This window comes from Marmota monax, unplaced genomic scaffold (assembly GCF_021218885.2).
Source record: "Marmota monax isolate L192 unplaced genomic scaffold, Marmota_monax_Labrador192_F-V1.1 WCK01_AAM20220418_F8-fsc00106, whole genome shotgun sequence".
Classification (NCBI taxonomy): Eukaryota; Metazoa; Chordata; class Mammalia; order Rodentia; family Sciuridae; genus Marmota; species Marmota monax.
In genome coordinates, this window is record NW_026695218.1 from 8983598 (window position 1) to 9006450 (window position 22853).

The following is a 22853-nucleotide window of genomic DNA, read 5'->3' on the forward strand; positions in this document are numbered from 1 at the left end:
TCTTCAAAGTATGCAGCAGAAATGATTTACCAAGTTTTTATATTTTATGCTAAAAGATCTTATTTAAACACAACTCATGTGACATCATGTTATAAGTACACAGTTTATGTTATATAAATTTTGTGTTGGATAAATGGGATAACTGAAAGTTCAAAATAAATGGACAAACTATGTGGTACGCCCAGTAACAGGTGTGTAGAACATTCAATTCAGTACTAAAGCCAGCAGTATATAAGATTACAACTAAAAGCACTGATTTTTGCAATCAAAATCAGTTTCTGTAATTTCCTTAATGCCTATTAACACGAGCATACACATCAGAATTTAGAGAAAACTTGGGCGCTGAGCATCATTATACAGTGATCTTTAAAAACACTCACCTTCAAATGACTACATTCTACGTTACACAGAGAACACAAATGTGGAAATATTCTTGGAGATGCTGCATAATAATCATTCATCATAGAAGGAGTTGGAAGTCTCTTCATCTTCTGGACATCAGCATGTGAAAACTTTGGTAGCCATGATGCTTTCACAATCCCAAAGGGAGATTGAATGGGAATGTCAGTCTCTGATTGATAATTCTTTTTACTTCCTCTCGATCCAACATGTACATTAGATGAATTAATCACAGGTTTATGTGGGATCCGCTCTTGCTGGTTTACAGCTGAAATTAATTCAGATGAAAAAGGTTGTTGGTTCATAGATGGAGGAATCAGAGACTGACTCATTGTCTGACTAACTGTTTGGCTAATGGATTGGCTGATGGATTTTACAGGTTCAAGGACTGACTGTCCTGAAATGTGTAAGCCTGACATCTTGGTTCCACTCTCAACTGGGAAAAAGGACTGATTATTTGAGGACTCACTGGGGAAGTCCATTGGGCGAAACACTTCTTCAACAGGAAACATAGTATTACATATCATATTTGGAGTAGGAACAGATGCAGAAATGCTCTGCTGTGACCGAAATTCATTCTTGACCTCATCGGTTGGAATTTCAGGATCATAAATACGTACTTCAAGTGGATCTTCTGTGTAGCCGTATTTGCTTGCATGCCCATAATCAATCACATTACTTGAAACTGCTTCACTACCAAGTGCTTCTTTATTTCTGTTCTGAGAAGGTAAATTCGGTAATCGGCGCCCCATTTTTCTCATTCTTATATCCCTCAAAATCAATGGCATATTTTCAGGAGTTAGCTGTTCATCAGGATAGCGACTAAGTTCTTCTAGATCTTCATTAGACAATCCAAAACTTGCTAAGATACTTGAGGCACTCTCTTTTGTATAGCGGCTCTGTACTTTAGGACTCTGCCCTGTAACCTGTGTGATAGAACTCTGTTTCACTCCCACTGATGCAGACATATGAGGCTCATCATCCCACCGGCTACCATGAGGCTTCCCCTTCTTTTGTTGTGCTTCATGAAAATCCAACTTTTCTTTGGTCAATCTTGGATCAGTTCGGTGTTGAGTTACCTGAACACTCATTCTCTGTGGTCCCATGTTCTGATAAGATTCATGGCCAGCAAATCTGTGTGGGATTCCACGGGCTCTCCCTGCTGGGTAAAATCTTGGAAGACCCATAGATCCAGGCCTCATAAATGGTCCTGGAGGCCTCATCCCAGAAGGGTTAGGTGCTCGTGGCCTTTGAAGTGGAAAGTTTCCTCGAGGATTAAACCTGGGTCTCGACATGGCTACTTTCAAGAATGCCTGATTTAATAAAGTGTAAGGTGGTGTTGAACCATGTGAGGCAACGGCATTCAGCTGCTGAAGCGCCAACTGAGTCTTAATCTGAGCAAAGTGCAAAGGAGATGGGCCCAACAGAAGTGGGTTTGCAATGCCCAGGCTCAAGGAATTCACAAGTGGTGCGAAATTTTCCAAGAAATACACAAAGCTGAAAGTTAAAACACAAATATTAGATCATTTTAACTCAAACTACTTCATGAAGTGGGTTCTACAGCCAGTGTAAAACATTTTGAAATAAAGCCATGAAACCATTCTGCATTTCATATATTTTTAGAGTAAAGGCTTACAAGAATTTAAAATTTTTTCCTGAAACCTTCTCTTTTCTTCTTTCCTAAATCCAGAACACAAACCCCAAACCTCAAGCCAGAGTTCCTGTATGTGATGCACTGTTTGCTAGGTGCTGTATTTATAGGTTCTTTTAAATAATCTTGAAAAACACAAAGTATTTATTTCATGTTTTAATGCTGGAAAAAGAAGATGAATGCATTAAAATACTTAGAAATGTACACATGCTTAATATGCATGAATCATACATATAAACAATGAAAGTAACAATGGTTAACCTTAAACTTCTGGTAAGACTCATTTCTGTTAAGACACATTCTTCCTTGGAACCAGCTTTCACACTTAATAAATTCTACAAAGCAATTTAACTGCTATTAAACAGTTTCTTATAAGGTAAAACTTTGCTGTCAATAACGAATTCAGAGTCTAACAAAGCAGATGCAAGAGCACGAAACTGGTTATAACAGACAAGATAATATGTAACAAAACTAGTCACCCTACTTTTTAATTTCTTTTTTTTTCTTAATATTTATTTTTTAGCTCTAGGTGGACACAATATCTTTATTTTACATTTATGTGGTTCTGAGGATCGAACCCAGTGCCTCATGCATGCTAGGCGAGCACTCTACCACTGAGCCACAACCCCAGCCCCTACTTTTGAATTTCCTCAACAGCGAGTTTAGATATATTAGTAATAACAATGATAAACTTTATAGAGCATTGTCCATGTGTCATTTACAGTTCTAAGCACATTGTGTGGACTGTTAGTTCTCACACTCCCTGAGATATGTATAGTTTTATAACAGATACTAAGGCATAGAGAAGTTAAGAAGCACACACTTGCTTATGTCCATGTTTGCATTCAATGTAATTTAACCCCATAATCCATACTCTTAACTAACAGATGTGAGCAAGACAATCCTGCAATCCCCAGACATGTATTAGTTAAAACTGGCTGCTGACCAGCCCATCAGAAGTGCTATGTTACTCCTACTTCTGAGAGAAATAGTACTTTAGTTATCGTTCAGGACCAAGGTCAGCAGCCACATAACTTGCCTTCCCTCTTCCAGTTTTTTGTTTATTGCTGCTGTTTAAAGCATACATTATGCCTGGGCTATCCATCAATTGCCTACTTGTATACTTGTATACCCAAAGTGTACTGTGAAGTCTTGTGGCATCTACGTCTACCAATGGGAATCCAAGTTGTGGATTCTATTTACTGATCACTGATTTCAGGTTCAAGCTACAATTCCACTCATAATTATATATACGTTTTTCTTTATATTTAATGTTAGTAAGTAAACTAACTTTGCGTACTTTATACACAATGTTAGTAAAATGCTAATTTTTCTGGGAAATTCTCCCTTCCAATCATTTTGCACACTGCCAACACATTCAATCTTTGCAACAGGACATTTTTACTACATTGCTCTTGTTCAAAAAACCCAAGAGTTTCTCTTTCTCATTCTTTATTTCATTCCAAGGTCCAACCAATCTAGTCAATCTCTACCTTTCTAATTTTACTGGATACTTACTCTAGCTAGACCTTTGCCTCTATTCTTTTCCCATCTCCCTATCAAAACAAACAACATAACCTTGCCCTAGACACTGATTTGACTTTACTCACTTTCAAAGTCAGTATCCATCAAATTTTTGTTGACCATCAATGCCAATAATTAAGAAAGGTTTATTAATTATTGCTTAATTATTGCTTCTACCATTTTTTTACTTATACCTTTTACTAGCTAATGTTTTTGTACTCACATGCATAATCTTTTCCAACAATTTAGAGTCAACTGAAGCTTATCATTAAGACTTATCTCCCAAGCATATAAACCCTATTGCTACTCACAAGACCCTCAAATATTTGTTAAACTATCTGAACTATCACCTCCAAAGTCCTCATTATTTACAAAGATTATTAATTTTCAAGTTAGAGTAAAACACTAAAATAAGACAAGTTACATAAGCTTCAAATTCACCAGACATAAGCAGACAAAGCTTATTGAACACTGATACCCAAATTCAATGTAAAAAAAAAAAAAAAAAAAAATTCCCACTGATAACAAAATCCAGGTTTTTAAACAATCACAAGTCATATGAAACTGTACCTACCACCTTCTACATAATAAAATTACTTCTAAGAACAATTTTGTTTTTAACTCAATCCTTTAAAACAATGATTGCTTTGGAAATCAGTCTGTCATCTAGTTACTCAAACACTTTCTGCACAATTTTCTCCACTTGCTGATGATTCCTCTTAGAACTTCAGGACCACAAGCCCTTCTAAATATTGTTTCTCCTCCAAAACAAGACACAAATGGCAAAGATTTCAATCACAGCCATCTAATTACTATATGTAATTATGAACAAATACCAGTTGGATATAACTATACTTTATGTTCCTTAAAAGCAAAAACTTACTTATGTATTTTCTAGATGTTAAAAGTTATACATTTACAGGATTTAAGAGAGCAGTCTTTTATTTACAAACTATTCTGTAGAAACCTCTCATTAAGAATTACGTTATACCATAACAAAGAAAACAACTCCTCTGCCTTGTAAGAATGATACTGGATGAAACCAGAAAACAATGTTACAAGAAACAGGAACCAAAGACAAGGATATATTTGTCATTAACACCTGGAAAACAACAAAACAAATTATGACAGACATCTAACCCCAGGAGCCCTAGTCCTAAAGAGTTCACCCAGAGGAATTTACAGATAGCCAACTTATGAAATCATTAAACCAAGTTGAGATCTGAGCTATGGATTATTAACTCCTTTGAAAATGACTGCAATTAAACAGTATTAATCCTTTAAAACTTTTATTCCTATAATATTATATATGCTTGTTATAGAAAATTAAAAGCAACAAAATCTTTCAGTAAAACCCAAAACTGGTCACAGTGGCATCTGTCTATAGGACCAACAACTACACAGGAGGCTAGCAGGAACATCTTGAGCCCAGGAATTTGAGGCCAGCCTGGGCAACACAGAAATACTCCCTTTCAAAAATAAATAAAACCATCACCTAGAGTAAACTAATATTCTGATACAATTCTTCTAGTCTTGCATATGCATATGCACATGTGATAGAGAAGAGTTTAAGAACAGTTTATGCTAAACACAATTTTACAACTCAGAAGTATGCTGTTTTCTTTCTTATTTATTTTGTGATATTGAGGATAAAACCCAGGAACTAGAACATGATAGACCAGTACTCTACCAATGAGCTATATATCCCCAGCCTATATATTATTTTTAATTGACATTTTATTTTTCCTATATTATTTTTCAAAAACAGGCTATTTAATGATCACAAAACATTTATTTTGACAAATAGCAGCTAAAAACTCTCAAGAACGCTCTTAACTACCACTCTAAAATAAGAATTCAGTATGTCAATCATAAAAATTCTTTTGGAACCATGTAGCAGAAGCTGGGTTCTTCAGGGAAGCATGAAGAAATGACCTGACATATTAAAAAAAGATATCACCATTAAATCCCGTGAGGAATTTCTGAGATTTCTACTATTATGGACAATCAACAACTGTCTATTATTTTGATACTGTCTTTCAGAGGAAAGGAAGCCCTAAATTTTTTTAGAGGTATTAAAAGACCTAAAAACTTTTTAGAATCCAAAAGCAGCATCAAAAAATTAGCCGATGGCTCCCCCAGATTTATAATAAAAAGATTTACATAAAAATCTCATACTTGAACTTTGTAGCACTTCATGGTTTACAAACACTTTAATACCATTAAATTATCTCATTTGAACTTCATAACCAAGAGCAAACAAATCCCAGTGTTTGTAAACTGTACAGATTAAGTGAAGCCTTAGAACACAGCAAGGAAACAAGACCATAACAGAATCTACATCTCTCCTTGGTGTTCTTTTCATCCTGTTATCTTAATTGTAAATTTATTCTATAGCTTTCTTTTTTCTAATTATTAAAATAATTCATGTTCTTTACCTGTCTTACCTCCTTACCAAAAAGAAAAAAGTGGGGGGACCATCTTTATGACATGCTGACATGCAGAAAAGTTTTCCACCAATTTACTATAAAGGAAAGAATAGTATTTTAAAATTATTTTTCTAGGTATTCACCCACATACCTCATTTGAAGCCACTTTGTCAGAGCACTGTCTCAGAATATTATACATTTGCTTTGGCACTTAAGAATGCAGTTATAAAAAAAAAAAAAAAAGAATGCAGTTATTATAATAGCTAGTTAATACAGGAGTCCAGCTGTTCATTCTGTGCTTTTCTCAGTTAAACTACACTCTAATTTCCCTTACCATGTAGAGCTATACCCATTCAGTCAATTCTTTTCTACCATTATTTTGTTCCCTTATGTTAAGATACACATGCCATAATTCTGAAGGTGCCAAGACGGTGAATAGAGAATATCATGTTGGGCATTAAAATGCTAAAACATGGTGCTTTCAAAGAAGCAGTAAAAGAAAGCAAAAACAATTAAAAACTTAAGTTGGCATCAGGAAGAGCATCACAAACTGCACTGCTACCTGAAAGGATGTATAAACATCATGAGTTCAAAATTGAAGAACAAGGGAAGATCCATTGTCAAAGCACAATGTTAAGAACAGATCACCATGAGAACCAGGCACTAACAACCCCATATACCAATAATTTAATATTGTTATTATTTCCATAAAAATACATGAGCTAACATTTATTTTTATTTTTTAGGAGCATGTACACTGCATACATAAATGGGTCTCTAGACCACAAATGTTTTCATCGTAAATGTTGCTCCCTGAGCATATATATGCATTGGTGATACTACCTTAACTCTCCTAAAAAGCATAATAGATTATTTCAAAAGAAACCACCTGATCCAAGTTGAAATAAATAATCTTCCCTGGGATTATTGTTTTTAAAACTAGAAATGAGAATGTAGTAGATGTTCATAAAACTCGAAATGCTTTGACAACTATAGTCACTGCCTCAGAAAGCACAAGCACTACAACAAAATAAAGATACCATAACAAAGGCAAATAGGACCAACAAGTAAACAGAATAGTGAAGGCATTCAATACCCAATTCCAACTGTTTCTGAGGCCTAATCACATCCTTGCCTTCCCCGACATTTGGTTACTTGCTTCTTTCATGGATAACACAGGCCAAAAAATATTCCCATTCAGCTTAAAGTAGGTTCAAAAATCACCAAGTAAACATACTTAAAGTACTTGACTGAATGAATGCCTTAAAATAACAAAAGCCTTAACTTCTTTACAAAGTACAAAAGAACATATATAGTATACCATATTTGTCAAAAAAGGGAAATAAGAAAATATACACATATCTGCTTATGGGTACAAAATAAAACAGCACAGAACACAATGAAGTGGGTTATTTATAAAAGGTAATGGACAGCAAGGACTTAAGGGATATGAAAATGATATTTCATGGAGTAAATAAATCCTTTTTTTGGAGGGTGGGGTGTACGGCAACTGAACCTAGGGGCACTTTACCACTGAGCTACATCCTTGGCCCTTTTTTATTTTCATTTAAGTTGCTTAAGGCCTTGCTAAATTGCAGAGGCTGGACTCAAATTTGCAATCCTCCCACCGCCCGCCAAACAAAGCACCAAGGGCTGGCATCATAGGTGCATGCCACCATGCCCAGCCCTGGAATACACCTTATGTTGTTTTTTTGTTTGTTTGTTTTGTTCCTAACACACCGGAGAAAAGTTCTCTCTACAACTGAGTTAGTTAGCTTTTATAATATAGTTTTGAATTTCGGAAGCATGTTAAGAACCTACATACTTTTAAAAAATATTAAATCAACAAGGTTGGGAAGGAGAGAAATACCTCAAACTGAAAGCAAACTAATTCAATCATATTTTAAATGAATACTACAACCCACTGAAGAGGAAAAAGAAAAATTCAGTAACTTATAACTCACTATTCAATTTATATACCTCAGTTCTGATAGAGCTGAGGGAATGGGAACAATTCTTCACTCATTTAATAGGTTTGGGAGTTTTGTTTTTTGTTTTATGTTTTTGGATAGTAATATGGATGAAGTCATGCTAAAACTACTCTAGATTATATCCTAGGAATAAGCAAATAAGTAAATGTTTTGATGGTGTTGGGAACCAGTGCTCTCACAATGTGGAAAGCAAGATATACAAATGTGAAATGGGAGAAAGCAAGAAAGATCTGAACAGTAAAAAATTACAAAACACTGAGAAAACCAACAAGAGTCCATAAGTCCATATCAATAAATCAATTAATGGAGGAGAAGGGAAGACTCTTACTGAGCGCTGACCTTCCACTAGTAAATTTAGAGAACAAGTAGAGTTGGAAAATCACTTTTAAACTATCAGTAAAGAATGGCTCAGGCAAGAATCATTAGCAAATGTTACATCCAGAAGCAAATTTTGATGAGTGGGACATATACATGGTCTTAAACTGTCTTTCCTAGCAAACATGTTACATAAAACATGTCCAACATAGTATGACCCATGAAGTCATACTATGAAGGGCAGATGGACATCACACACCTCCAGATCTGATATCCTGAGGACATACCATTATTTACGCAATTTTTCCACCCAGGGACGCATAATTTGAAATTTGATTAATCAAGAGAAAATATCAGACAAAATTCAAAGTGAGAAATGTTCTGTTAAAAAGAAGAGCAAAGCCGGGCATTGGTGGCGCACACCTGTAAACCCAGCACTCAGGAAGCTGAGGCAGGAGGATCGAGAGTTCAAAGACAGCATCAGCAAAAGCGACAAGTGCTAAGCAACTCAGTGAGACCCTGTCTCTAAATAAAATACAAATCAGGGCTGGGGATGTGACTCAGTAGCCTAGTGCCCCTGAGTTCACTCCCCAGTACACCCCCCAAAAAAGAAGAGCAAAGACGACTGTATACCCCCAAATGTCAACTTCACAAAAAATAAAGGTAGCTACAGAAATGTTCTAGATTAAAGAAGACTAATAATATGATATGTCAAGAACTATGTAATGTTTTGAACAACCAACAATAAAAATTAAAGGAAAGGGCTGGGGATGTGGCTCAAGCAGTAGCGTGCTCGCCTGGCATGCGTGCGGCCCGGGGTTCGATCCTCAGCACCACATACAAAGATGTTGTGTCCGCCGAGAACTAAAAAATAAATATTAAAATTCTCTCTCTCTTTCTCTCCCCCTCCTCTTTAAAATTAAAAAAAAAAAAGAGAGAGATATAACAACAACTAGATGCAGTATCCCAGCCTAGATGATCCTGTACTAGAAGGGAAAAAAATGCTATAATCAACTTTATTGGATCATATGAGGAAAACCAGAATACAAATTCAGATTTAAGAATTTTAACAATTTTAAATTTACTAAAGTTGTTAGCTATAATATTACAAAACATCTTGTTCTTAGGAAATATACACTAAAGTATGTAGGGATAAAAAAGCACAACATAGGCAACTTACTATCAAATTGTTCAGATAAAAAGTAAGTTTTGTGTGTGTGTATGTGTGTGTGTACACATGCACCATGCACAGAAGGGAGAAAAGGAATTCATTCCCTGTCACCCAAAGCTTAAATTCATTAAAAAATCGTTAAATTATCCAATATTTTATGTACAACACTGGACTTTATAACTTAATTGTACACTAGGTCAAAAAGATTATAAGCAAATATGACAAGAGACATAAAAAAGATCAGCAGCCCCAAAACTCATTTTTTAATTTGGCCCTTCTTTTTCTACATCATGTTCCCTCCCCAACTACTGTTAGTCCATTACGAAATCTGTAATAATCCAATCTTTGGGGAAATTTGCACTGATCCAAAGATATCCACCCCTGCAAGGAGAGGTGCCAGTGAATGACTTCATACCAAATTGGTTTACTCCCATAAGCAAAAATTAACACTATTAATTCAGATTTAGAGAGATACTATAGCCCAATGTTTAAAAATTTAGACCTTATATTCAGTGTTATAATTCTGGTCCTGCTACTTAATAACAATGGGACCTTGAGCACACAGATTAACCCAAGTTTCATCATTTGAAAATCCAAATAAAACCAGAACACTCAGAACGTTGTCATGCAGATTAAAATTATAACTGGAGCTCAAAAAAATGCTAGATAAGTAAATAAAATGCTTTACGTAAGTAAGAAGCAGGTAGATATCTGTTCCTTTTATTAAGACTGGGTAAATTCTGAAAATTACAATATATTAGAAATAGAAATAGGAATTAATTGCTTATTTCCACCTTTCTTGCAGTCATTCCTAAATTCAGATTTAGCATTACTGACTACATTTTAAAGTCATATCAAAATTCACTAATTCAGATAAAGCAAAACTGTTATATAAATGTATCATTTAATGCATAAAAAGCAAGGTTTTTCTTCAACAAGAACAAACAGGTAGGTGGGCAGTTTATAAATAGGCCTAAAAGATGTATCAACCAACTGCAACCAATTATAAGCAACTGCTCCGATTATGAATCTCACACAGATCCTGACTCCAACAAACTTTATATATGCACGTGTGTGACACATTACAAGTAGGAAATCTAAAAACTGCCTTAATATCTGATATTATTATATTTTAAAATTATTAACAATTATGTCATCATTAAAAATTGGTAATGGCTATTTTAGATGTGATAAGCAATTTTCCTAAACATTTTAGAAAATATTTTGAACTATATATTAAAGAACTGATCAGAGACATAGGATTTGCTTAAAAACAGGGTGAAGATCTGGGTGCAGTGGCACACACCTGTAATCCTAGCAGTTTGGTAGGCTAAGGCAGGAGGATCATAAGTTCAAAGCCAGCCTCAGCAACTTTGTGAGGCCCTAAGCAACTCAGTGAGACAGTCCCTAAATAAAATTTTTAAAAAGGGCTGCTGGGCTCAGTGGTTAAGTATTCCTGGGTTCAATCCCCAGTACCAAAAAAAAAACTAAGGGTGAAGGGTAAGGGTAGAGATTAGACGAGATTGAATATTAGCTTGTTTACTTTTATTTATTCGTTTTTTATTTTTTGCAGTACCGGGGATCAAAGTAGGGCATGATATCCAAGTGTTCTACCACTGGGCTATACCCTAGCCACAGACTGTTAGCTTATAATTATTGAAGCTGGATGACAGGTACTTGGATGAATCATTATGTAATTCTCTTTTTTGCATATATTTAAAATTTCCATAATAAAATGTTTAAAAAATTTTTTCGGAAGGTTGGCAACTTTCACTCAGCAAGACAACAGAAAAATTAGTTGAAAGTTTTTACCTATGCTTTAGGTAGGGAGCTTGTAGACTTAAATACTTAGGTTATGAAAGATAGACAATAGAAATAAGACAGGTGAAAAGTACAAAAATTTAATACAGACTGGAAAAATAAGTACATGTTGGTCTTTAAAAAGAGTTGAAAAACAATCCAAAATATACGTAACCCCAAGATAACTACTAAGATAATATATGCACCTTAAAGCTATCTCTCCTTCTCCCTGAACTTTCTTATTTTCATTCCAAAATGCTTTTATTCTTGATCCTCACTGATCATTATTATACCTGTAGGTTTTATTTCTACATTTTTCTTCACCATTCTTTCTTTCTATTATTCTTGTTTTCCATATACTTATTTTCCTTCCACTTCCAACCACCAAATTCAGACTACACAAAGTTGAAGCAATGAAAAGAGCAAATAAGTTGGATACAAGTGGGGAGCTTATTAGCTTTAGCCAAAAACAAATACTTTCAAGGTGGAGAATCTCTGAACCACATTTCAATATTCATTAACTCCTGTTACCTTGCAAAACAGCCTAAACTTTATTAATGAATACCTTTACAAGAAGCACTGTTTCTCAGTATGTAACACATGTAAGAATGGCCAGATTTTGGCAGATCTATGCAAACCTTGATCAATATACATTAAGGCACAATGGAAAGGGAATATCGTCCAGGCTCTAGCAACTACTGAGTTCATTCACCCAACTTCTGCGTATCCAATATGTACCAATCATGCAAACAGATACAAAGACTAACACAATCATGTAATACATTATTACCATGTTTTGAAAAGTGCAAGAGAAGCATAAAGTTTATAGAAGCCCAAAATATTTAAATGAAAGATTATCTCTGAACTCTAAAATTCTATTAATTGAATCTAAATTCTTTTAAGCCTCCTCTTAATTAAAAAGCAATATTCCCAAACTGTAATTTTCTATCAAAAAATGTTGCCTAAGAACTTTAAAATCTGGATTAAAATTAACAACTAAAACTTATTAAGAGACTAATATGTATCAAGGGATAGGAGCTTTCCATATTTTGTTTCAATAGTGACCACAAAAAAACTCAAGGAGAAAGCAGTTAGTATCACCACTTTACAAATAAAGAAACAAAATTTCATAAAGACAAAAATAACTTGTCCCAAGTCTCACACAGTTAAAAGGAAAATAGGGATCTGAATCCAGATCTTCAAAGTCTATTCTTCCCATGAAGCTGTCTCTCATTTTTTTCCATTACATTAAAACAAAACTTTCTGAAATCACCTTAAGAGCACCACCAAAAAGAAAGAAAGAAAAAAACCTTTAAGACAGCCATAAAGTGACAACTGATTATGAAAATATTTTACACACTAGTTTCTACCATACAACCCTCCATAACAAAATACAAAGAAAAAAATTATGAAACTTAAATATAACCAATATATAAGGTGACAAATATATGTGACAAACATTTTCTGAAAACCAGTTAATAAAAAGCAAATTAGATTTTGTGGTTTCTTTCAACTGTTTTATCTTTACCCCTACTTGGTCCAAGGAAGGAATGGCCCAGCACATTTTAGCATATTAATATGGTGGATTCCACACAATTATTTTTAAGTATATATAACAGAACATAGGGACACAAAGTGTATGTGAAATGCTGTCAAATAAATTTCATTAAAAAAATACAACATAAGCCCATTAAATCTAGAATGCCAATCATTAACATTTAAAGCAATCTTTTAGTAATGTAACATGCAAGTTTATTTTTCTGTGTAAACGTCCTTAAATTCATCTGCATTTTGTAAATTTCTTTTTCCAGGTTATTTTAAATTGCTAATCTGAACCAGCAAACACAACATCCCTGAAAAAGGAGTTAACCTTTTGCAACAAATGACGAAAGAGGATTGGGAGTGGGGGTCATTAATTCCAAAGCTGGTTAGGAAAAGAATCTCAATCAATATAAGCCGGTGACAATTTTTCTTCCGAACTCCTTCACATTCGTCGTATTTCCTCCCCTCCTTCCAAATTTCGCCTAAAGGCAAATTTTAAGGTTAAGAAAAATTAGCTGGCGGTGGCCCTCATTGTCTAGCTTAATTGAAAATTTTGTAAGATTGTTAACTCTCCCTACCTTCACAATTAACTCAAACAACAAAAGATGTTTCAAACCTCCTCAAGGATTACAGCATGGGGTAGATACATTTTCCCCAACAGATCGCCCCCTCCAAAGCTAGGAATCACACAAAAACTAATCACTGACGTTCTGTATTCATGATTCCTCCGAGAAATGTGGAAATAAGTATCACCGCCATTTACGAGCCCTCCGTATCCCACACAGAGGTGACGTTTTTCTCCGCACAAGGAAGCACAGGGAACAGTGGCCGGCAAAAGGCGCTGGATCGCATCATTCCCTTCCACCCCAAATCCCCCAGCCCCAAACGCAAACACGCTCTTCTCCGCATGCTTCTTGCACAACGTCGCTGGCCAGAGGACTCGGCTCAAACTCCGCCGCCTCCTTGGGCGGAGGGGCATGGCTCCTCCCTCCTCGGGCTCCCTCACCACCGCTTCCACGGCTGTCAGGCCTGGCGCGGGCCTCGGCAGGCCCTGCGCCCAAGGGGAAGGGGCCGCCCGGCCTTGCCAAAGGGCTCTTCTCGTTCCTCAGCCCGTGCAGCGGCGTCAGCGGCTCTTTCCGACGCAGGCTCCGGCGCCCGATCAAGCGCTCCTGGGCAGCGAGGCGAGCAAACGCGCGAGCGGGGCAGCCCAGCACCCCTTCTCTTGCCATCCCGGGGGTCCCCCAGCTCCTCCCGCCCCCGCCGTCTGCCCGCCGCCATTTTGTGCGCAGCCGCTGCGACACACATACAATAGTCGGCCCGGACACCACAGAAAAGGCGCAGGACCCCCACGCTTCGAGCCTCCGCCTTCCAGCCCCCTGCTCCCCACAAGGCAGCAGTCCTACCTATGCCTACCGACTAACAGCCGGATCCCATTTGCGCCCCACACAGTCTAGCACTCAGCGTTCAGTCGCGACGCCGAAGAAGCTACCGCCTCCAGCGAGCTGCACGCATGCGCGCCCCTCCAGCACCAAAGAGTCCTAAGCGGCTCCTGGCGCCTGCGTACCTCCAGCACCGCGCTCGCCCGAAGAACCAGAGAGGACCAGGGGCAGCCGGCTTCCGGAAGGGGGCGCTGCGGTGGTGTGGCGTGCTGCGGCGCCCTCTGCCGACTCGAGCATAGTGTTAGTCAATGCCTTTGCCTGTTGTGAGCCCATAAACCATACTCCCTCTTTGAAGACGTATAGTGTCTCACTTCCTCCATGAAGTTTCCCATGATCATTTCCCCTTCAGTAATAACATTAAAACAAGTAATGCCTGGCACTTAATATCAAGATGCTTTATACAAATAAAGTTTATTCCTCCTATCTTTATCGTTTCACCTTGCACTCTTTTTTTTCCTTCATTCCTATAGCAATCACATGATGTATATCGTGGCCACTCAAAATGCCAGGAAATTAGATACTGAGCTAAAAGCTTAACTCTGGAAATCCTATTATACACCATTTCACACTAATGCCTCTGCGGTAGGCGTTCATAATGCCATTAAAAACCTTGCTCTGAGAGAAATTAATTTTTTTCAGTGCTTTATCTTTTCAAGATGACTCTATTATATCAGTATAAAAACTCAATCATTAAACAAAATATGGTAAACCCCTACCTTCCAGATACCACGCAAATCACAGCACCCACTTTGAGGCTCACACATAAGTTTTAGCTGGCACCCACACTCATATTGAAATAAGCAGAGGAAAGGCTAAAAGACAAATCTTTTTTTTAAAAAAAAAAACATCTAATTGGATTTTTCACTTCAAATGAAAAATCCTGCTTGAGGCAACAAGACAAAACCAAGAAATAAATAGCCAACCAGTTCTCCCTAAACCCTGGGTAACCAATAGTAAAAACTTATCTGATGAGTTTAATTCCATATGTTTCTTTATATTCACACAATGTGTGATTAACATGGAACAAAAAAAAAATGTTCGTTATTCTTTTTTTCCCCCAAAATGTACACATTAGCTTGATATTTGCTTTTCTGATTACTGACATTTCTCCAGGTAAGCCATGTAGATTCTCTCTTTAATAGTTGTATAATATGTGTAGTATATAGTTGCACCATCAATTATTCAACCTATTGTGGTACACTGAAGTTGCTCCCAGTCTTTTTTGCTACTAAAAGTATTACCATATACAAATTGACTTACCAAATGATGCTTTAATTTCTAAAGGCTAGAATCCCAAGAGTGGGACTATTATATAAATATTATACAAATATTTATATAATATATGTGTAATATATTAAAATATATAATTTTAATAGTTGCCAGAATATTTCCCAAAAAGCTTATACAAATTTCCACTTACACTAAATATGCAGGAGAATAATAATTTACCCACAAACTCATTTCTTTCTCTAAAACCTGCAATACTTTAAATATCATTGGCTTGTCTGTTCTTTTAATGTTTGATAAAATCCATCTTGGAAATATCTTGTCTGGTGCTTTATTTATGAGAGCTATTCTTCAACAATTTTATCTAGATATTTTACAACATTTAATTTGATAAGAATTTCTCTCCTCCATAATTTGGTTAACAATTACACTTTCTGAAAAGCATTCATTGAATCTAGGTTTTCCAATTAAGTTTTCTACTATTGATCAAAATAATCTCTTAAATTTTCTTTCATTCCCTTCAGGTAGACTTCACCTGTGGTTTTATTTATTTCTACATTTGCCACCTTCCAACACATCAAAAAAAATTTTTTTTCTTGTGCTACTGGGGACTGAGCCCTGGGGCACCCCAATCCTTTTAAATTTTTACTTTGAGACAGGGTCTTATCCACTTGCCCAGGCTGCCATTGAACTTGGGACCCTCCTGCCCCAGCCCAGTCTCCCAAGTACCTGGGATTCTGTGCCCCACCACACCTGGTTTATCTTTTTCTTTTTTTTTTTTTTTTATTGGTTGCTCAAAACATTACAAAGCTCTTGACATATCATATTTCATACATTAGATTCAAGTGGTTTATGAACTCCCATTTTTACCCCAAATACAGATTGCAGAATCACATCGGTTACACATCCACATTTTTACATAATGCCATATTAGTAACTGTTGTATTCTGCTACCTTTCCTATCCTCTACTATCCCCCCTCCCCTCCCCTCCCATCTTCTCTCTCTACCCCGTCTACTATAATTCATTTCTCTCCTTGTTTTTTTTTCCCATTCCCCTCACAACCTCTTATATGTAATTTTGTGTAACAATGAGGGTCTCCTTCCATTTCCATGAAATTTCCCTTTTCTCTCCTTTTCCCTCCCACCTCATGTCTCTGTTTAATGTTAATCTTTTCCTCCTGCTCTTCCTCCCTGCTCTGTTCTTAGTTGCTCTCATTATATCAAAGAAGACATTTGGAATTTGTTTTTTAAGGATTGGCTAGCTTCACTTAGCATAAAAATTCTACTTTTTCTTATGTATCTTCCTCCATCAGAATATAAGTCAGGGATATTTGTCCATTTTCTTCATTGCATTCCAAGAATGATACTTAACACAGAGTAGAAAAACCAGTAAATATTTATTTAAAGAACAAATGAAAGCCAGGCACAGTGGCACATGCCTGTAATCCCAGTGATTTAGGAGCCTGAGGCAGGATGATCACAAGGCATGGTCAGCCTCAGCAACTTAGTGAAACCCTAAATTACTTAGCAAGACCCTGTCTCAAAATCAAAAATAAAAAGGCTGGTGATGTACTTCAGTGATAAGCACCCCTGGGTTCAACCCCTAGTACCATACACACACATAAATGACTCTGATGGGTGAAAAATTGCATGTAACTATGGAATACAATTTCATACTTATTAGCCATGTACATTTCTTTATTTTAAAAACTCCTTTTCATATCCTTATATTTCTAATAAGTAGATAATCTCTTATTACAAGGTAGTTCTTACTACATAAGGAATATTAATTCTTTTCAACCACATTATAATTGGTTTTTCTCCATTAATGTTTTGTTTCTTTTGGTATTATAAACTTTCAATCTTCATGCAATCAAATCTATGAACTTTTTCCTTTATGAATTCTAAGTTTTCTTTTTTAGACTAGAAAGCCTCCTCCTACTCCCAAGAAGATACATACCCAGAAATTATATAAAATAATTCTCCCAAAGCTTTCTGAATTTGTTTGCAACTTCATAATTTTTCATATTTAGATGTTTAATTCATCTAACATTAATTTTATGACATGAGGTGGAAATCTAGCTTTATTTTCTTTGAAATGAATAAAGTCAATCATGAAGATTCCAGATATTAAGTAAATTATCCTTTTCCTGTATTCAAAATATGCCATACCTTTCCAAAAAATGAAGAACTATTTCATCCCTGTATATAAAAATGGATATATGACCCTTGCCTGAGGAGGCTGAGGCAAGGAGGCTGAGGCAAGAGGATAGCAAGTTCAAGGACAGCTTGAGCAACTTAGAGAGACCCTGTCTCAAAAATTAAAAGGACTGGGGATATAGTTCAGGCAGTGTGCCACTAGGTTGATGGGAGGGTGTTTATGGACCTTCTGGCTTAATGATTTACTTGTTTACCCATGGATCAGTGCCATTTGGTCACTCATTAACTGATCCAACAAAGTGTATTGTATACATTTTTAATTTTCTAGGCTATGATGTTTGACACTTTAAAAACCAGGGTAGTCTACTCTTTGAAGACCACCAAGGGCTCAACAAGAACATACCTTTGTTATGCAAACTAACAAATCCAGAGCCCTACTTTCTCCCTTGGTCCCTAGACTGAAGGAGGCCCTATTCTTCTGCCAGGATAATCCCAATGTCAGTTGTCAGGAACTAAGAACCATGCTTATCTCTTAGCACTTGCCTCAATTACTCAAACTAGCCAATTCTTAGCTGTTCACCTTGCCCCATCTTGCTTTTCCTTCAGAAACACTAATGAAAGCCTGTCCTATTGAAGCCAGATTTAAAGTTAGGTACTCAGTGTAGTTAGGTAAATCGGGTCTAATATCAGTAAAATCTAAAATGGAGGCCATGCTGAGAATGATTCCGGGGCTCGCAGGACAACTCAAGGAATGGAAAGGCCCTAGGCCAAAGTCCACCCCAAAGAAATGTTAATGGAACCCAGGGAACAGCCCCAGCAGATTTGAAGAAGTGTTAATGAAGTCCTTCCTGCCCAGATTACCTGTGTCCCAACCCTTCTCCTACATTCCATCACCAAAACTATAAAAAGGTGAGACAACCGCACCTCTTGGGTCCCCTTCTTCCTCAGGGAGAAGTCTTTTCTGCTGTCCTTTAATAAACTTCTAATTTCTACTCTGACCTTGCCTCGGCGTGCTCTCTGGTGTTATTCTTCAACATTGGAGAAGCAAGGACTCGTCACCAGTCAACATCGGTAACACTATGCTTTGCCCTCCATCCTGCCCCTTCTTCTTCCTGACTGACCTTGGTGTTTCCTCCTACAGACCTGCATGGCCTGCCATGCCTCTGGCCTCCAGCACCTGTGAGTATGATAAATTCCGTTTTCCTGAGACTCCTATGTCTCCTCTTGTTGTGGCTATGCCTGGCTATCTTCCAAAAGAACATATAAAAAAATATTACTTGAGGGTCTGCTCTGGCAGAAATTATGCTATTCACCACAGAAAACTGAAAACTTCCTGCTGTCTAGTGACATAAAGCTGTTGTGATATTGTAGCACAACACACTATTCACGTGTTGTGATGATGCTGCCAGTTGTATAAAAATATAGCCCAAACAACTATCTATAGAGTACAATATGTGATGATAGTAAATGACTCTGCAACTGGATTATATATTTACTTTCCCATACTAGTTATCATTATTTTATAGTATACTCCTGCTCATAAAGTTTATTGCGTAACAGTATGCTATGGATGCCAGCAGCAACCTCAGGTTTACCATGGTTCTTGGCTACATCGATGGGCCACATCAAGTGATTGACCTATACCATCTAGGTTTGTGTCAGTATGTTCCACGATGTTCATAAATAGCTAAATCCTTCAAGATGCATTTCTCAGAATTATCCCCATCATTTTTTGGAGCGGTGGAGTACCAGGACTGAACTCAGGGGCACCTGACAACTGAACCACATCCCCAATCCTTTTTGGTATTTCATTTAGAGTCAGGGTCTCACTGAGTTGCTTTGTGCCTCAATTTTGCTGAGGCTGGCTTTGAATTCTCAATTCTCCTGCCTTAGCCTCCAGAGCCACCGTGATGACAGCATGTGCCACCACGCCCAGCTATCCTCATAATTAATGACATGATTTTCTCATTCCTTAGAGGCTGCAGATCCGAGGTCACGGTATCAGGAGGTTTAGTTTCTCCTGAGATCTCTCTCCTTGGCTTGCAGTTGAGCACCTTCTCACTGTGCTCTCACGAGGCTTTTTCTCTGTGCACATGCTCCCTTCCGTCTCTTCCTCTTCTCATAAGGAGACCAGTCACATTGGATGAGAGCTCCACCATTATGACCTCATTTAACCTTAACCACTCTTTAAAAGGCCAGTCTCCCAATGTGGCCACTTTCTGAGGTACACTGGGAATTGAGGCCTCAACATGTGAACTTGGATAGAGGACACACAATTTGGTCCACGACAAAGGCCATTTTAGGGGCTTTGGTTTTTATTGCGAATGAGAGAAAGGTTTTGAGCAAAGAAGTAACATAATTTGACCTGCAATACATTGAATACTTCTTTTATGTCACTTTGCTAGGTACTAGAAGATATTTCAGTGATTAAAACTCAAGTCCTGACCTCACAGATTTATACTTCAGTAGAAAAAATAAATAAATACATAATGTGATAACATTAAAGTTTAAAAAATACAACAGGTAAAGGGGAAAATGATGAGGTGGGAACTAGGAAATACTTTAGATAGGGGAGTCAGGGGAGTCTTTTCTGATGAGACAACATCTGAGCAGAAATACAAAGGAAGACAAGGGAAGCCATGCAGATACCTGGAAGAACTTTGGGACCAAAGGAAACATCAAGCTCAAAGGCCCTGGTACTAACAAGAAGGCCAGCTCAGGTGAGGAAGAGTGACTGAAAGAGAACAAGATGAGAATGGAGAAAAAGGTGAGGGACCAGATTATGCAAAGTCTGACAGACACAGCAATATGTAACTCTGCACAAGACACTGGATAAGGAATTACAAGAGTCATCTCTCTGGCTCCTACTTTGATACAAAACTCACCAGATTTTAGTTTTATTACATGTAAAAGGTAAAAGAAGGAGAAATTAGATTAGCTTGTCCATAAGATGTATCTGGAAATCTCCTGTGCACCAAAAGCTACTCATCAAGACCTATGGCATTTCTAAGAAAAATACTCTTTATCATAGTCTGCTAGACCCATGATACTGTAGGTTTCTACGCTTTCTAGTCACCTTGAAAGGCTTCCATAAATTCTCATTCCCAGCTAGAAGTGTCAGTATTCTTTATAGGGGGGGAAAGATATTCTACTCATCATTGTCTTTATATTTTTTTTTCTTTTTCCTTTTTCAGGGCTGAGGACAGAACTCAGGGCCTTGTGTGTGCTAGGCAAGCCTTCTACTATCACTGAGCTAAATCCCCAACCCCCACCAATCCCAGCATCACTGCCTCTTTACCATAACTCTTATCCACAAATCCCTACCCTCTTCTTTCATCCACCCTGTTTTCTGATTGGCCAGACAACAAGAATTGAGCAGCTCTATCCAGCCCTCAGTTTCTGCCTGCTCAGCTCTGTCACAGCTCAAAGCCCAAAAGTATTAGAAAAAAAGAAGAGTCATCATGAACTTTCTCCCATGATCTGTTAACTAAATGGGGCTTTGTCTCAATGACATAAAGCATCTCATCACTATTTCAGTTCAAGTGCAAATATTCTAATAAATACCATTTGGGGCAACTACTTGCCCTTCTTCTGTCTTTAGTTTCTAAATCTAAGTCCTAACATAGACAGAAGGCCATGATGAAAAATCTGAGAAATCCCAGAATCCTTTCCTGTCCTTGAAAAGAACATAAACATCTAAAGGCTGAGAAAGGAGGATTGCAAGTTTGAGAATAGCCTCAGCAACTTAGCAAGACCCTAAGCAACTTAGCGAAACCCTGTCTCAAAAAATAAAAAGGGATGTGGCTCAGTGGTAGAGTAGCCCTGGATTCAATCCTCAGTACCAAAAAAAGAAAGAAAACTTGATTCTTACTGATCCTTGAATTTTGGAGATTATAAAGTACACCAAGGCATAATATATATAGAAGTTCAAAAACTAACTCAAGAAAATTAGCAGTTTCTTTTCTGGAGTTTTATCAAAGCTAATGCAATGGTGAGAAGAAATCAGTTTGTCTCTTCTTGTTAAATGATTTTTAAATATGTTTGTTAATTTATATGATATACTTCTCTTCAAGAGATGAAACCTAGTTCCCTTCCCCTTGAATGTGAGAGACTTAGTTCATTTGTTTTTAATGAAGAAAATGTGGCAGAAGTGATACTATGTGACTTTCAAGGTTATGGCATAAAAAAGGAGAGCAGTCGACTACCCACTTTCTCTTGGATTACTTATCCTAGGGAAAGCCAGCTTCCATGTTGTGAGGACATCCAAGTAGGCTGTTAAGAGGCCCACAGGGGCTGAACTTCTGTGGCACACACCTGCAATCACAGTGACTCAGGAGGCTGAGGCAGGAGGACTGCAAGTTCGAGCCAGCCTCAGCAAAAAGTTAGGCACTAAGCAATTCAGTGAGACCCTATCTCTAAATAAAATAGGGCTGGGAATGTGGCTCAGTGGTCGAGTGTCCTTGAGTCCAATCCCCAGTACCAAAAAAAAAAAAAAATATATATATATATATATATACATTTATGTACACACACACACACACACACTACATCGTAAACTGACATCCTGAAAGCAACATCATAAGAACTGCCTAACTAAGTTAATCTTCAATTCCTGACCCCCAGAAATAATTAAGATAAAAAATATTATTTTTTTATTAAGTTTGGGGATAAACTGTCTATACAGCAGTATATACCTAATATTCTTATCTGAAAATGAGGGAATCAATTCATTGAAAACATGAGTCAAAATCATAATCAATCAGTGGGCAATGAATTGGGCTTTAGAAACAACAGAATTTTAATCTAAGCTCTAATTTAAGCAATATTAATAATTAGTTTTCTCAAATGAAAATAATCCTTTACCTGAAGGATGATCATCATATGAGCCCTTTACCCTGATAACACTGTGTACAGTGTACACATTACCTACAAAAGCAATTTAAGAAAGATCTAGCCAGATGGGCATCATGGTGCCTACCTGTAATCCCAGCAGCTCAGAAGGCTGAGGCAGGAAGATCACCAGTTCAAAGCCAGCTTCAGCGATGTAGCAAAGCCCTGAGAAACTTAGAGAGACCCTGTTTCAAAATGAAAAATAAAAAGGGCTGAGGGTGTGGCTCAGTTGTTAAGTGCCCCTGGGTTCAATTCCTGATATAAAAGAAATAGAAGGGAGGGGAGAGGAGAGGGAAAGAAAAGGAAAGGAAAGA

General features: G+C 37.2%; 1 protein-coding gene across 4 annotated transcripts in view; it reads right to left on the reverse strand.

Moving 5' to 3' along the window:
* Znf638 (zinc finger protein 638) overlaps positions 1-14350 on the reverse strand; it is a 69681-nt gene extending 55331 nt beyond the window's left edge. For 2 of the 4 annotated variants that reach the window (XM_046432176.2, XM_046432179.2), the window contains exon 1: positions 381-1896. In XM_046432176.2, the coding sequence (XP_046288132.2) occupies positions 381-1694 (1314 nt within the window). In that variant the 5' untranslated portion in view covers positions 1695-1896. Of the gene's footprint in view, positions 1-380; positions 1897-14225 lie in introns of those variants that run through there. The other 2 variants (XM_046432178.2, XM_046432177.1) reach the window with 2 other exon arrangements.
* Between the last annotated feature and the right edge of the window lie 8503 nt (positions 14351-22853).